At 50.2% G+C, this 13439-nt stretch overlaps 2 protein-coding genes across 4 annotated transcripts in view; one reads left to right on the top strand and one right to left on the bottom strand.

The window, feature by feature from the left end:
• Positions 1-14: 14 nt before the first annotated feature.
• Qpctl (glutaminyl-peptide cyclotransferase-like) lies at positions 15-7697 on the bottom strand. 3 transcript variants are annotated; one of them, XM_005413799.2, is made up of 7 exons: positions 6941-7697; positions 6314-6457; positions 4946-5227; positions 3669-3821; positions 3469-3568; positions 2754-2870; positions 15-965 (listed from the first exon to the last, which is right to left on the bottom strand). In XM_005413799.2, the coding sequence occupies exons 1-7, from the start codon at positions 7145-7147 to the stop codon at positions 820-822; spliced, it is 1149 nt and encodes a 382-aa protein (XP_005413856.1). In that variant the 5' UTR covers positions 7148-7697; the 3' UTR covers positions 15-819. The 3 variants fall into 3 exon arrangements, with proteins under 3 accessions (XP_005413856.1, XP_013364967.1, XP_013364968.1); XM_013509513.1 differs by lacking the exon at positions 3669-3821; XM_013509514.1 differs by lacking the exon at positions 15-965 and having other exon boundaries at positions 2760-2870; positions 3469-3585.
• Positions 7698-7780: 83 nt separating this feature from the next.
• The window catches only part of Snrpd2 (small nuclear ribonucleoprotein D2 polypeptide 16.5kDa), a 7179-nt gene continuing 1520 nt past the window's right edge, over positions 7781-13439 (top strand). Inside the window, exons 1-2 of the mRNA XM_005413802.2 lie at positions 7781-7883; positions 9796-9975. Coding sequence (XP_005413859.1) covers positions 7882-7883; positions 9796-9975 — 182 coding nt within the window. The 5' untranslated portion in view covers positions 7781-7881. The remainder of the gene's footprint in view (positions 7884-9795; positions 9976-13439) is intronic.

Genomic DNA, 13439 nt, shown 5'->3' with positions numbered 1-13439 from the left:
TGTAGCCCAGGCTGGCTTTGAACTCACAGCGATCCTCCTGCCTCAGCCTCCCGAGTGCTGGGATTACAGGCATGCGCCACTACACCCAGCATCCCAAAGTATCTTTTCAGGTACAATATTTCTGTGAGGTGCTTTTTACAGAGGTTCCATGGTGAAATACTTTGGGAACCACTGCATTCTGTCTCACTCTGGAAAATTCCCATTATGCAGTGAGGAGACTCAATGAGCACTTTTTTTTTGTACCGGGAATCGAACTCAGGACCTTGCTCTTGCCAGGTCCTGGCGCTCATGCCGATGAGCTATATCCCCGGCCCCATGAGGGGGACTCACTGAATGATTTTCTACCCTGCTACTTAGATCTCAGATCCCCTAAAACACTGGTTTATAGCCCACTGGCCCAGGCATAACCTGGAGCGCCAAAACCACCTCCTTGGTTCCTGTTTCTGAACCCAGGTTGGACTCATGCAGTGGCAAGGCTGTGGTTCTCAAGCATGAACTGATGCAAAACCTTAAGTGGCAGAGGATTCTTTCAGTTGAGCGGTGCTGGTCCAGATGCCATCCGCAGTTTGCTGGTTGAAAGCACAGCATTTGGTCCCTGCAGACCTTCAGACCAAGTGTTTACCTCAGGCAAGGGCCACCTTCTTACTCCTCTGGCTGTCACTCCACGATGGTCCCTTCCATGTCCCTGAAGGGTGGCAGCTTGAGAAAAGGTGAAAGCAGGACCTTCCTAGGAGCCTGAGGTGTAGGAAAGGAGAAGCCAGCGCTCCTGGGCCAGGTGCCCTGGGTACGCACTGCTCCCTCAGAGTAAGATCCCGCGGGCTACAGCCCCAGGTATTCTGCCAGGAACACGGCTAAGATGCGGCTGAGGTTGTGCACGGTGGGTGGGTGGAGATTGGCCTCCGTGTCGCCAGGCGTGTGCCACACAGAGGGGAAAGGCGTAGCGATGAGGTGCAGCACTGGGACCCCTGTGGGTGAGAGGACACCGTGTCAGGCCTGCGCCCCACCACAGACCCAGCCAGGCGTAGGCTGGGTAACCTTACCTCCCCCACCCCCAAACCCTCTGTTGCAGCACTTTCTGAGCCCTGAACGTGAAGTGTGTGAAGGTACTTGTTGTTTCCGTAACATTAGAAAATTCAAAATTAATGGGTCGTGAAGAGATCAGAGGAGGAAGGAGGTGTCCTCGACCCTGCATGCCAGGTACCCACGAGGCCCCCGTAAGCTAGGTGCTGGGCCACGCACACACCATTCCATCCTTTCAGTGAACCCTTTACCTTCATTTTACTTTGTGACATGAAGTCTCACTATCTTGCCCAAACTAGCCCCAAATTTCTGGGCTCAGGCTGCCCCTCGCATTCACTGAATGAATGAATAAAAGAGGCATTGGGTGTAGCTCAGTGGTAGAGTGCCTGCCTAGCACATGCAAGGCCCTAGGTTCTGTCCCCACCACTGAAAAAATAAACAGTAAGGCATTCTAAGGAAGGTATTCTTGTGGGAAGACTAATTGCAAAGTAGTTTTAAGCACCTGCTATGTACCAAGACTGTGTAAGCAGGCATTTTATAGACCTGATCTCATCATAATTCTCTCATGAATATACATGTGCATATGTGTTTGGTCTGTATATATATCCTCCTTTTCCTGAAGGAATGGGGGCTTTGCTTTAAGTCAGCCAGTGGCAAGTGCAGATCCTAGAACTCTGACTGGTCATTCTACAATGTACAATGGTAGCTTAGTGCTAGAGCACTTACATGTGTGAGATCCTGGATCCCTTTTTTTTTTTTTGTACCAGGAATTGAACTCAGGACCTTGTGCTTGCCAGGCAGGCACTGGTGCCGCGGAGTTATATCCCTGACCACCACCACCACCTCTTTCTGAGAAGGGTCTTTCTCTGCAGTTCAGGCTAGCCTTAAACTCACTATGTAGCTCATGCTGCCCTTGACCTTCAGGTGATCCTACCTCAGCCTCAGAAGTGCTGGGATTACAAGCTTGCATTACCACACCTGGCTTTTTTGTTGTTTAAACAAGTTCTCTTAATAATCCAGGTTGGTCTTGAACTGACATGTAACCCAGGCTGGCCTCAAACTTTTGGCAATCCTCCTGCCTCAGCCTATTGCGTGCTGGGATTATAAGCATGCTCCACCATGCTCAGCTAAAACCCACATTCTTAACCCCTATACCAGATGTTTTTAACCCTGACTGTGTGTAAAAGTTATGTATGAACTTTCAGTAGGCCTGAAATATGATCGGGCATTTTTTGAAGTTTCTTTGGTGATTCTACAGAGCTTCCAGGGCCTTGAAAGAAAAGCAAGAATACATACTGTTTAAAAAAAAAAAATACATATTGTGCTGGGGATGATTCCACATGCCTGTAATCCAGCACTCAGGAGGCTGAGCCACGAGGATCACCATGAGTTTGGGACCAGTCTGGGCTACATAGTGAATTCAAGGCCAGCCTGAACTACCTGTCTCAAATACAAAACAAAGAATACATGTTGTCATCATTGCAGCATGAATCATAATAGTTAACATTTCTTCAGTGCCTGCCATGTGCTGGACACTGATCTAAACAAGTTCTTTACACAGCGGCACATTTGGCATCTTCAGGACTGTGCGACACCATTTTACAGATGGAAACATTGAGATATGAAGAGGGGAATGACTTGCCACCAGTCTCCAGCACTGGAAGGGGCGAGGGCCAACCCAAGCTGTGACTTCCTTGGACACTGCCCCCATACCTCCCTGTGTGGGGCAGTACCTCTGCGGAGGAAGGGGATGTGGTCATCTTCCACAGAGCCGGGCGGCTCCCCGGGCTGGAAGTACATCACTTCCTGGGGGTGAGCCTGCAGCAGGTTCAATCGATGTAGACGCTTCTCTATAGGGGGTAGGAGTGAGAGAGCAAGACTTAGTTCTCAGCAGCCTGGGACCCTCGCCTCTTATGGATATGAGGGTCCCAGAGATAAAAGCACTGGTTATCCCAACATGAATGAATGTGTTTGTCCTTCCTGTGGTTTACTATGTTCCTGGTGTTACTTAATCCCTGTGGTCTAGAGGTAGATTATTATTAGGGTCATGCCCATTTTACACATAGGAAACTGAGACTCAGAGTAATGAAGCTTCTTGTTTGTTTTTTGTTTTTTTGTTTTTTTCTGGTACCAGGAATTGAACTCACGACCTCATGCTTGCCAGGCAGGCGCTGTGCCGCTGAGCTAAATCCCCAGCCCCTAATGAAGCTTCTTAACCCAAGGGGTAAGAGGCAGACCCAGGATTTGGAACCAGAGCTGTCTCACACCAGGGCAGCTACTTTATAATCACCACACTTGACATTCGTGGGATGAGGGTGTGATTCTGCCCTGGTTCCTTAAAGAGAGATGAGGGAGGTGGTGGGAATGTTGGATGAGCCCTTAGAGGACATGTGCCTGGCCCTCCCTCCCACATCCCAGGGTGGCGCCTGGCTCCGCCTTCATGCTCACCGATGCTCCGCAGCCGGTGGAACCAGCGGACCGTGTGGGGGAAGTGACTGTAGAAGGTCGGACTGGGGGCTCCCAGGAGATCAAGCAGCATAAAGAGCTCCTAGGGAGAAGGCAGGACTGGAGGGGGCTGAGCAGGACCCTGCCAACCCCACTGCACCTTCTCCCCCTCTCGTCAGAACGCAGCAGGACCCTGGTCTTACAATGGCCTGGATCCTGGTGGGGCCAGGACTGTGGGGCATAGACGCCATGAGCTGGGCTAGGTGCCGGGAGCCATAAAGGGAGTCCTTGGGTCCCCACTCCTCCAGCGCCTCTTCACCATCCAAGAAAAGCAGCTGCAAGGTCACTGGGGCTGCCTGTGGGAGCAGGTGGCCAGAGCCAGCTCAGTGCCAGCCCTCAGCATCAACCCACCCATGTGCCCTGCCCATGTGCACAGCTGGACAGGACAAACTAGGTGTCCTTGCTGTACAATGTGGGGCCAGGAGCACAGATGAAGCCAGGCTGCTTGGGCTCAAATCCACAGCCAGCTGCTTTGTAGAGGTGTAGATACAGGCAAGTGACCAACTTCCTGAAGCATCGGCTTGATCATCTATAAATGGGGTTCATGACAGTTCTATTCATAAATAGGACTCAAATGCAGGGCTTAGAATGGATGAGACAGGAACCAAGGGACTTATTTTACAGTTGCTAGAAAGAGGTCTCTGAAGAGATAACTTTGGAGTGGACACCTGAATAAAAGGTGAGAGCCAGTCAGGAAGGAGGAAAAAAATATTGATTGGTTGATTGATTGATTGACTGAGATAGGGTCTCACTATGTAGCCCAGGCTGGCCTCAAACTGTAGAAGGTCATAGATTGGGATTGTAGAGAGGACTGTAGAAAGCAATCTTCTTGCCTCAGCCTCTTGAGTACTAAGATTACAAGCACTATGCTGGTTTAAAAAAAATAAAATAAAATAAAGCCACCATTCTGCTGGCACTGGCCATAGTGGTGCACACCTGTAATCCTGGCACTCGGGAGGCTGAGGCAGGAGGATTGCTACAAGTTCGAAGCCAACCTGGACTATATAGTGAAGCCCCATCTCAAAAAAAGAAAACTATTCTATTCAGAGCCAAGAGCAAGTGCAAATGTCCTGAGGTGGGCTTGAGAGACCAGAGGGTGGGTGTGACTGTGGAAAGTGAGTAAGGTGAAGGGCAAGAGATGAAATTAGAGGGGTAATAGGGCACACCTCAGGGGACAATATAAGAACTCTGGTTTATGCTTTGAATTGGGGGAGCCATGGGAGGGTTTGGGCAGAGACAACAGGATCTGACATTCAGAAGACAAGGATAGGCTAGGGATATAGCTCAGCTGCACAAGCACCTGCCTGGAAAGCACAAGGTCCTGAGTTCAATTTCTGGTACAAAAAAAAAGGCAAGACAGAAGGTGGGTGCATGGACTCGGGTTGACGTGGCCCACCCCTCTCCCACTCCCATTCCTCACCTGCTGCTTGGCCCTGCTCAGCAGCAGATCAAGGGCCCGGGCCAGCTCCAGTAGCAGCGCACAGGGCACAGCTGAATCTGTGGCTCCCACAAAAGGGGCTGAGCCCGGGGGGAAGAGCTTCGAGTCGTAGTGGCAGGCAAGGGTAAGGTGACGGGCAGCCCCTGGGTCCAGCGTAGCCACCATGTTCCCAAAGTCCAATGGCCCCAGAGGCGTTGAGGCTGTGAAGGGATCCAGCTCCACCTGCCAGCCAGCTGTCAGGGACCGCAGTGTGGATTCCAGGAACTAGGGCAAGAGAGAGGTGGGAGGGTGGACAGGGACTGGGGAGGTGGTGGGGAGAAGCGCCATGTGACCTGAGCCATGGAGAGCAGTCAGGTAGACTCAAAAGTCCCACTAGGGTTAAATTATTCCCTTGACTCACTTCTGCCCAGTACCTACTGGGTGCCAGATGCTGGGCTCACCCACCTCCTGATGCCAACCATGCTAACCATGGCTTATTGTTTAGCAGCTCTTGTTAGGTGCCAAGCCCTGTTGTAGGAGCCTATAGACAATGCCAGTGAATGACTCCATTTTGCAGAGGGGGAAACTGAGTCCCAGACAGGTTAAGAAACAGCCTCCTGCAATGATGCACATCTGTAATCCTAGCACTGGGGAGGCTGAGGCAGGAAGATTGCAAGTTCAAGCTCAGCCCCAGCAATTTAGTGACTTAAAAAGACCATCTGGAATTTTTTTTGTCTTTTTGAGACAGGGTCTCACTATGCAGCTCAGGCTGGCCTTGAGCTCACTATGTAGCCCAGGCTGGCCTCAAACTTGCAAGGATCCTCCTGCCTCAGCCTCCCGAATGCTGGGATTACAGGCCTGCGCCAGCATGCCCAGCTGAAATTTTTTTGAAAGGGGTGGTGGTGGTGTAGCTCAGCTCTGTGTGAAGGCTCTGGGTTCTATTTCCAGCACCGCCACCACCAAAAAAGAAAGGAATTAGTCTAGGGTGAGGTGGGAGCAGACACAGTATCTGAAAGGCAACATAGTGATGTGACACCACTTATTAGCTGTGAAACCTATGGAAAAATGTATAACCTCTCTGGGCCTTGGTTTCACCATCTGTGTGAAGGTCACACTGGTTCTCCCCGCCTGGGGGTGTCCGTGTCCATTGCTTGTCCCTAGTACATACTTTGCTTTGGGTGGGAGAAGTACAGCTGCTGGTTATGTGGGACTCTAGAGTCAGATTAACTCCTGTCAGAGCCCCAGTTCTGCCTTTTACCTCCTCTGAGATCTTGGACAGCAGGTCTACTTCCCATTTCCTAGAGGGCGGCGGGGGTTGGGGTGTGTGTGGTGGTTTGGTCAGAACCTGGAGATAGGATGAGAGGCCTTTACCTTTCTGACTTGGAGATTACCGGGGCTACCCGGGGTTCGCACAATCAACAGAGGACGCAGATAAGTAACCCAGAGCCGCTGCGGATCCAGCTGTCCCACCACCTTCCGCAGCTTGGCTTCCGGGAGGTTTCCAACCAGCGGAGCCTTGGGGGTTGGTAAGATGGGGAAGAGAAGATGAGAGCAACCCCCCATTCTGACCCTCCCCCGGGCGCCATTGCAGCCATGAGCCCAGGATCCCCTTGGTAATGAGCAGCCTCCAGCATGTACAATAAATACTAGACTCGGTAAAGGTTCCTCTAAGCCCATTTCGTCAAACTACCGTAATCCTCACGGACAGACAAATCAAAACGCGGTGGGAGGAAGGGGTTCTTCCAAATAATTGACCTGAAGTGTGGAACCCAGACCTCTCAAACTCACTACAGAAGAGCAGACCTTCCTCTTAAGAGGGTGCTGCTATTACAGAAGGATCGAAGCCTTCTTGGGTACGGAGCATGCGCTCAAATGACAGAGAAAGAAGGAGGCACCTGCGGCTAGGGTGACACGATACAGCCACGTCAACCTGAGACTGTAGAAGGGGAAGTGGGAAATGGGGGTCCCCAGGGTGCCCAGAGCCCCGACAGGCCTCACCCGCAACTCCCGGCCCCTTGACAGCTCCTCAGTCCCGCGGTGCCAGCCGCTCCAGATGATGTAGAGCGCCAAGCCCACGGCCGCGGCTAGCAGCAAGTGCAACAGCTGCGCCCGCGGTAGCAGGCGGCGCTTGGGCAGGGAGGGTGGCTCTAGGAGGCCGCGTTCGCCTAGCCGCAGCCGGGGCCGCCCGCGGCCTCCGGATCGCATGGCAGCTATGCTTGAAACGTGTACTGGGACGCGGAAGGATTTAGGCCCCGCCAAGTTCCACCCAAGGAATCACAAAGCCAATGAGCAACAAGAGCGGTTGCACATCCCACCCAGCGAGCCTTGAAACCAATAGCATCCTGAGGGCACGCCTCCTTGCCGCTCTCGGGTGTTGGCGTTGGTTTCCCTCAGGGCTGCACAACCCAAAAGGGAGCGCGAAAGGGGTAGGGACAGCCTCCGAGGGGAGAAAGCCAATGAGCAGCGTTTGATCGTAGAGACAACCACAATTCTCCAGCACAGGTCCAGGTCCCTTCCGGATGTAGGATTGTTCATGCCAGGTCTGAAAGATCAATTGTCACTTAAGGGATCCATGCCTGAAGGAAAAAAGCGGTGCGCATCCCTGAAGCTACGAGCGGATTGGCTTCGCCGAGGCCGCGCCCCCGAAGACAGGGCAGGCATGTGTGCCGCTTTTCTCCTTTATTTTTCTTTTCCATTGTGGAGCACATCTGTCTTGTATTGTCCTGAGTGGCTTCGAACCACAACGTTAGGCTTTTACCCCAGAACTGCACTGCTGGAGGGGTAGCTATGGCAACAGGCCACGCCCCACCCGCTATTTGGGTTTGCGCAGGCGCTAACGGAAGTGAGACACCGGAAGCGGAAGTCCTCCCTTTCTTCTTGCCTCTGAGGCCGAAGTAACGCAGGGGAGACGAGAATAAGCGGAGGTTGCGGCTTCCACCATGTGAGACCCGGCTGGGTTTAAACGGGAGGAGGGAGGTTGAGGGTGTAAACTTGGCTAAGTAACTGTGGGACAGGATGAGCAGGGCCGGAGGCGGAGGTAGAGATTCGGGATAAAGTGGCGTACTTTCCTACTGAGGGGTTCGAGCACGGGTATGGGGCCCCTAACGGGTCATGGCGAGGGGACATCTTAATCACTTACCGGGCTGGGAGCTCTCGCAGATATTCTTGTTGAAACGAATTTTAAGTGGAAGCGATTTTTAAGAATAAAGAACCCGAAGGGGCTGGGGATTTAGCTCAGCGGCACAGTGCCCGCCTGGCAAGCGCAAGGTCGTGAGTTCGATCCCCGGTACCGGGAAAAAAAAAAAAAAAAGAATAAAGAGCCCGGGGAGGAAAGTAAAATTTATTATTAATAGCGATTTGGGGCAAGGGATTTATCCGGATAATTTAAGCTGCTGGCGGGTAGGTTTTCGACCTGATTTGAGACTGACGATAATGAGCCACTGGAATGATTTTGCTGTTTATTTGTGCGGTGGATAATATTACATTGAGTCTGCACGTGTCAGGCCCTGCGTTAAACGCATGGGGTACATCAGGTGATTGAAAGGTCCTCATCCCAAGAACATTTCCTGCCATGGGTTATGAAGGGCGCAAGGTACTCATAGAATAATAAAGGAGTATGTGGTGTGTTAGGTGTACGGGGCTGTTAATAAATAGTTGAGTACGCCTGTAATTCCAGCACTCAGAAGGCTGAGGCAGGAGGATTGTCACGAGTTTGAGACCAGCCTAAAATAGTGTAGCTGTGCAACAACAACGGGAAAAGACAACAGTGTAGTAACTGTCACAAAAGGACACATTGAGAAGGAAACACTTGAGCAAGGACCTGAAGAAAGTGAGGGAGTGAAGCATACAGATATCTGGTGGTTCCAGGCCAGGGTAAAAGCAAACAGAGGCCTTAAGATGGAAGTTTGCCTCCTGTCTTCAAAAGAGCCCCCAGGACGCCGCCGGCTGGAACAGTGTGGGAGAGGAGGCAAATGTAGGGCATTGTGAAAACTTCGGTTTTCCTTTTGCACTGAGATGGGAGCTATGGAAAGGCTTCAAAGGGTGACATAGGATTTAGGTTTTAGCACAACCCTTCAGACTGGTCTGTGAAGGAGACTGTCGGAAGCATGGGTGGAGGCAAGGAGACCAGTAAGACGCCGGGAGAGAGATGATGGAGGTTTAGGATGTGGAAAAGAAGTGGCCAGAGTCTGGCTCTACAGTGGTAGCCCGGTTCATATACTTAATTCTTTCCACTATTCTGGTTGAAAACCGAATGGGACGAGAACCAAATCAAATTAAATGGTAGGTTCAGTGTTGACTTTATGGGGAAATTTGATTCTAAGAGGTAGATCTCAGGATTTGCCAATAGATTTGATGTAGGGTATGAGAGGACAAGAGATGTCACATGGACATCAAGAGTATTTACCTAAAAAACTAAGGGGGTGTGCTGGGTGTGGTGGCACACACCTATAATGCCAGCACTGGGAAGGCTGAGGCAGGAGAATCATTGCAAGTTCAAGGCCAACGTGGGCTACAAAGTGAGCTCAAGGCCAGCCTGAACTGCATAGTGAGACTCTGTCTCAAAAAGACCAAAAAACAAAAAAACAAAAAAACAATAGCAACAGTAGTGGGGTGGAGTTGCTGTCAGTGGGGATGGGGAGCACTGTGGATAGAGTGGGTTAGAATGGTCAGGTAATCTGGAGCTCAACCTGCGAGAGAGTTGGAAATGTCTATCAGGTATCAGGTGCTTGTGACCAGAGAGAAGACTCAAGCATCAGTGTGGGTGTTGGGGCAAGGTTGGGGAGGCACTGAGCACAAAGCCTTGCTCCCAGCCTAAGCCGCTCTCACCTATGGGTCCATCCTTGACTGTTCAGGAGCCTCCTCAATAAGCCCAAGAGTGAGATGACCCCAGAGGAACTGCAGAAGCGGGAGGAAGAGGAATTTAACACAGGTCCACTCTCTGTGCTGACCCAGTCAGTCAAGAACAACACCCAGGTGCTTATCAACTGCCGCAATAACAAGAAACTTCTAGGCCGAGTGAAGGCCTTTGACAGGTGAGCACCAAGGGCTTGGGAGGTGTCATGTCCAGGTCTGGAGAAGCAGCTCCAGCTCCTGCCTGAGGAACCCGAAGAAAGATTTCTTCGAAGTGTAGGTGGGTGCCGGGTGTGGTGGCGCATACCTGTAATCTCAGCACTGGCGAGGCTGAGGCAGGGGGATCACCAGGAGTTGAAGGCCAGCCTGAGCTACATAGACCCTGTACCCCTCCAAAAAAGAAGCTTGGGTATGGAGTAGGGAGAAGCATTTTAAAACCATGAATGAGGTGTGGCTGTCTCTCTTTGCCTCTCCAGCTGTCCACGCATGTGTCTGGTAGCCAGCCTGTTGGGCTTGTGTCCCAGCTGTGTCTCATAGCAGCCAGGTGCCTTTTGGTGTGTAACTTTTTGGTCTGTGCAGTGGTGGTAATTGTGGTGGGTACAGATTTAGTGACTTAATACATGTAAAGTGCGTAATGCAGTGTGTGACGTGCAGAACACTCAGTCAGTTTCACAGTTACTATATAATTAGAGCATCTCCCCACCTAGGGACTGTTTCAGCCTTTGGACATAGCAGTATCTAAAACAAACATGGTTCCTGTATGCAGAGAGCTTATGCTGTCAGTGAGTAAACTGGCAGCAAGCATATGAATGTGTGTAATAGGTGTGTTGGGTTCTGTGAAGAAAAGCAAACGCAAGTCACAGAACAAAGTATTGGGAAGGGGACGCTGCCTCATATGGGGTAATCTCAGAGGCCCTGCCTGAAGAAACAGTGTGGACAGACCCAAGTACACTGAAGCTGCAAGCCCAGGTCTTTGTGGATAGCCAGAGGGAACAAGTGATTTTTCCTTTCTGGGATTCAGTTTTCTCCTCTGAAAAGTAGACATAATAGTACCCTTCACTGGAAAGTTGTAAGAATAAATGATGTACCTGGGCATGGGGACACGGTTTGGGGGTCTGAAATCCCAATGCCCCAGGAGGTCGAGGCAGGAAGATCGAAAGTTCAGACTTAGCCTGAGCACCTTAGTGACTTAGAGTAAGACCCTGTCTCAAAATAAAAAACGAAAAGGCCTAGAGATACAGCTCAGTGTGAAGCCCTGGGTTTGTTCCCTAGTGCCGCCAAAAAAAGAGCACAAATTACAGTACTTGTGAGAAGGACTTGGCTTACTACTGAGCACATGATAAGCACTCAATAAAATATAATTTGTAACCTTTGCCCCCCTCCCCCTGGCACTGGGGAGTGAATCCAAGAGCTTGCTACCATGAGCTAAACCGCCAGGCTTTTTCAATTTTTGTTTTGCGACAGGGTGTCTTACTAAGTTGCCCAAGCTGGCCTCCAGCTTGTAATCTTCTTGCCTCAGCCTCCTGATCGGCTGGGATTACAGCTCTGTGCTGCTGTGTGTGGCCGTAACTTGCAGCCTTTTATTAGCATTCGGGAAGTGCTTTCCTCACACCAGTGTGAGGCTAAATTTGAGAATGTTCTTGCCGCTGACTGTTGTGTGACCGTGACCTGGTCTTTCACTCAGAGCCTCTTTCCACTTGAGGCAGCTGAGGGCAGGAACAACAGGAAGTGCTGAGCACAGGAAGTCAGTAGACCTGGACTCAGACACAGGCTCTGCCACCTCTAAATTGTGTGGCCTTGCATAGCTCACTGGGTCCCACTGTTCCTCAGTTTCCTGCTTTTGAATCTGGAGATAAAAGTGTTCACATGTTTTTTATTTTAGAAGTTGACTTTTCCTTTCTCCCAAGCTGCTTTGGCCTCCATCAGCTTTCCACTCGACCCAGCCCGCCACCCTGTTGTGCCACGTTTACACACACTTCACTGTCACACGTGCAGAGGACCCTGTGGTGGTGGTAGCTGTGCTCGTGTGTTGTGGTGTCGGAACTTCACAGAGGTGTAACTGACATAATAAGTTGTTTTTAAAGTAGAACCTTCCATAAGCTTTCTGCATCTTGTTTTTTATACATTATCAACATCTAAAAACATCACAGCACATCAGCCAAGGCATTCTTTATCACACACCCCACCCATTTATTTGCCTAATTGTGTTATTTTCTTGAGGGGCAGTGTTTACAGGTGAGGCAAAATTCCAAAGGTAAATAAAAGGCACCCAGTGAAACGTCTCTCTCCTCCCCTCCTCCGCCACCTCCTCGGGGACCACCAGTGTGGCTAATTTCATGGCCTTTCTCCCAGGCTTCTTGCTTCACCATCGCACCACACATAAGGAGAGATGCAAGGGCCCTTTATAGTTTGTTTTAAGTCAGTGCTTGTGAGACATCAATTTTTTTGTTTGTTTTTTGGTCCTGGGAATTGAACTCAGGACCTCTTGTTTGCCAGGCAGGCGCCATGCCACTGAGCTATAACCCTGGCCTGAGACATCAGTTTTAGACTGTGGCTTTTTCATTGAATAAAACTTGAAAATTTCCCCCATTGGGAATGCTACTTTTTTTTTTAACTTACTGTTTTTTAAACTGATAATGTATTCCCATAACTCCCAAAACTAATAATCCAATGAAAAGTTTTCCGGGCCCATCCCCAGTTTACCTAGCCCATCCCTTGGCCACTGCTTTTCCAAAATCTTTCAGAGGCTAAGCTTAGTGGCACGGGTCTGTGATTCCAGCACTCAGGAGGCTGAAGCAGGAGAATTGCTATTTGAGGCCAGTCTGAACTATATAGTGAGACCCTGTCTCAAAGAAAATCAAAAATCTTCCATAGGTGCTACATTGTATAAATGAACAAGTAGCGCTTCTCCAACCCCCAGTGCCTCCCCCACCTCCCCTCTGTGTTTTGCTTTGCTTTGCTTTGCTTTGCTTTGCTTTGCTTTTTGGTGGTGGAAATGGAATCTGGGGCCTTAGGCATGCTAGGTGTGTACCACTGAGCTGTACCCACCAGCTTGCTATTTTTCCTGGTGAATGTAATTTTCTGTCTATCCTGGTCCCTAGCCTGCCTTCTCGTTTCACAGTATCTTCTGGAGATTCCTCCATAGCAAAACAAAGAGTGTACCCCCAACCTTTTTTTTTTTTTTTTTTTTGAGATTGGGTTTCACTATGTAGTTCAGGCTGGCCATATGAACTTGCGGTCTTCCTCTTTTTTTTTTTTTTTTGTCTTTTTGAGACAGGGCCTCGTTATGCAGTTCAGGCTGGCCTTTAGCTTACTTTGTAGTCCAGACTGGTCTCAACTCCTCCTGCCTCAGCCTCCCGAGTGCTGGGATTACAGGCGTGCACCACCACGCCCAGCTGAACTTGCAATCTTCTTATGTCAACTTTTTTCTTTTTTCTTCTACTTCTTGAGTAAGTGCTAGGATAATAGGCGTACACCATGCCCTCTGTCTCTCTTACTGCTCAGTAATATTCCCATCAGATGTACATACTTGGCTTGGTTAAACCAGCAACCTCTTTAAGAACTAAAATGACTCTTTGTAGCAGTTACCACCACCTGACAGTATGTTACAGGTCTCTGTGCATGTCTACTTTCTTTTTTTTTTTTT

This window comes from Chinchilla lanigera, unplaced genomic scaffold (assembly GCF_000276665.1).
Source record: "Chinchilla lanigera isolate Chin_1 unplaced genomic scaffold, ChiLan1.0 scaffold00173, whole genome shotgun sequence".
In the NCBI taxonomy this organism is placed as follows: domain Eukaryota; kingdom Metazoa; phylum Chordata; class Mammalia; order Rodentia; family Chinchillidae; genus Chinchilla; species Chinchilla lanigera.
Note: the sequence above shows the minus strand (reverse complement) of the source record. Positions and strands in the feature narration are given on the sequence as shown.

Coding starts and splice junctions, on each gene's coding strand:
- Qpctl (XM_005413799.2), bottom strand. CDS start 7,147: ATGCGATCCGGAGGCCGCGGGCGGCCCCGGCTGCGGCTAGGCGAACGC. Junction 3,822..4,945: donor TGAGCAGGGCCAAGCAGCAG/GTGAGGAATGGG, acceptor CTGCTCCCACAG/GCAGCCCCAGTGACCTTGCA. Junction 966..2,753: donor CATCCCCTTCCTCCGCAGAG/GTACTGCCCCAC, acceptor TCTCACCCACAG/GGGTCCCAGTGCTGCACCTC.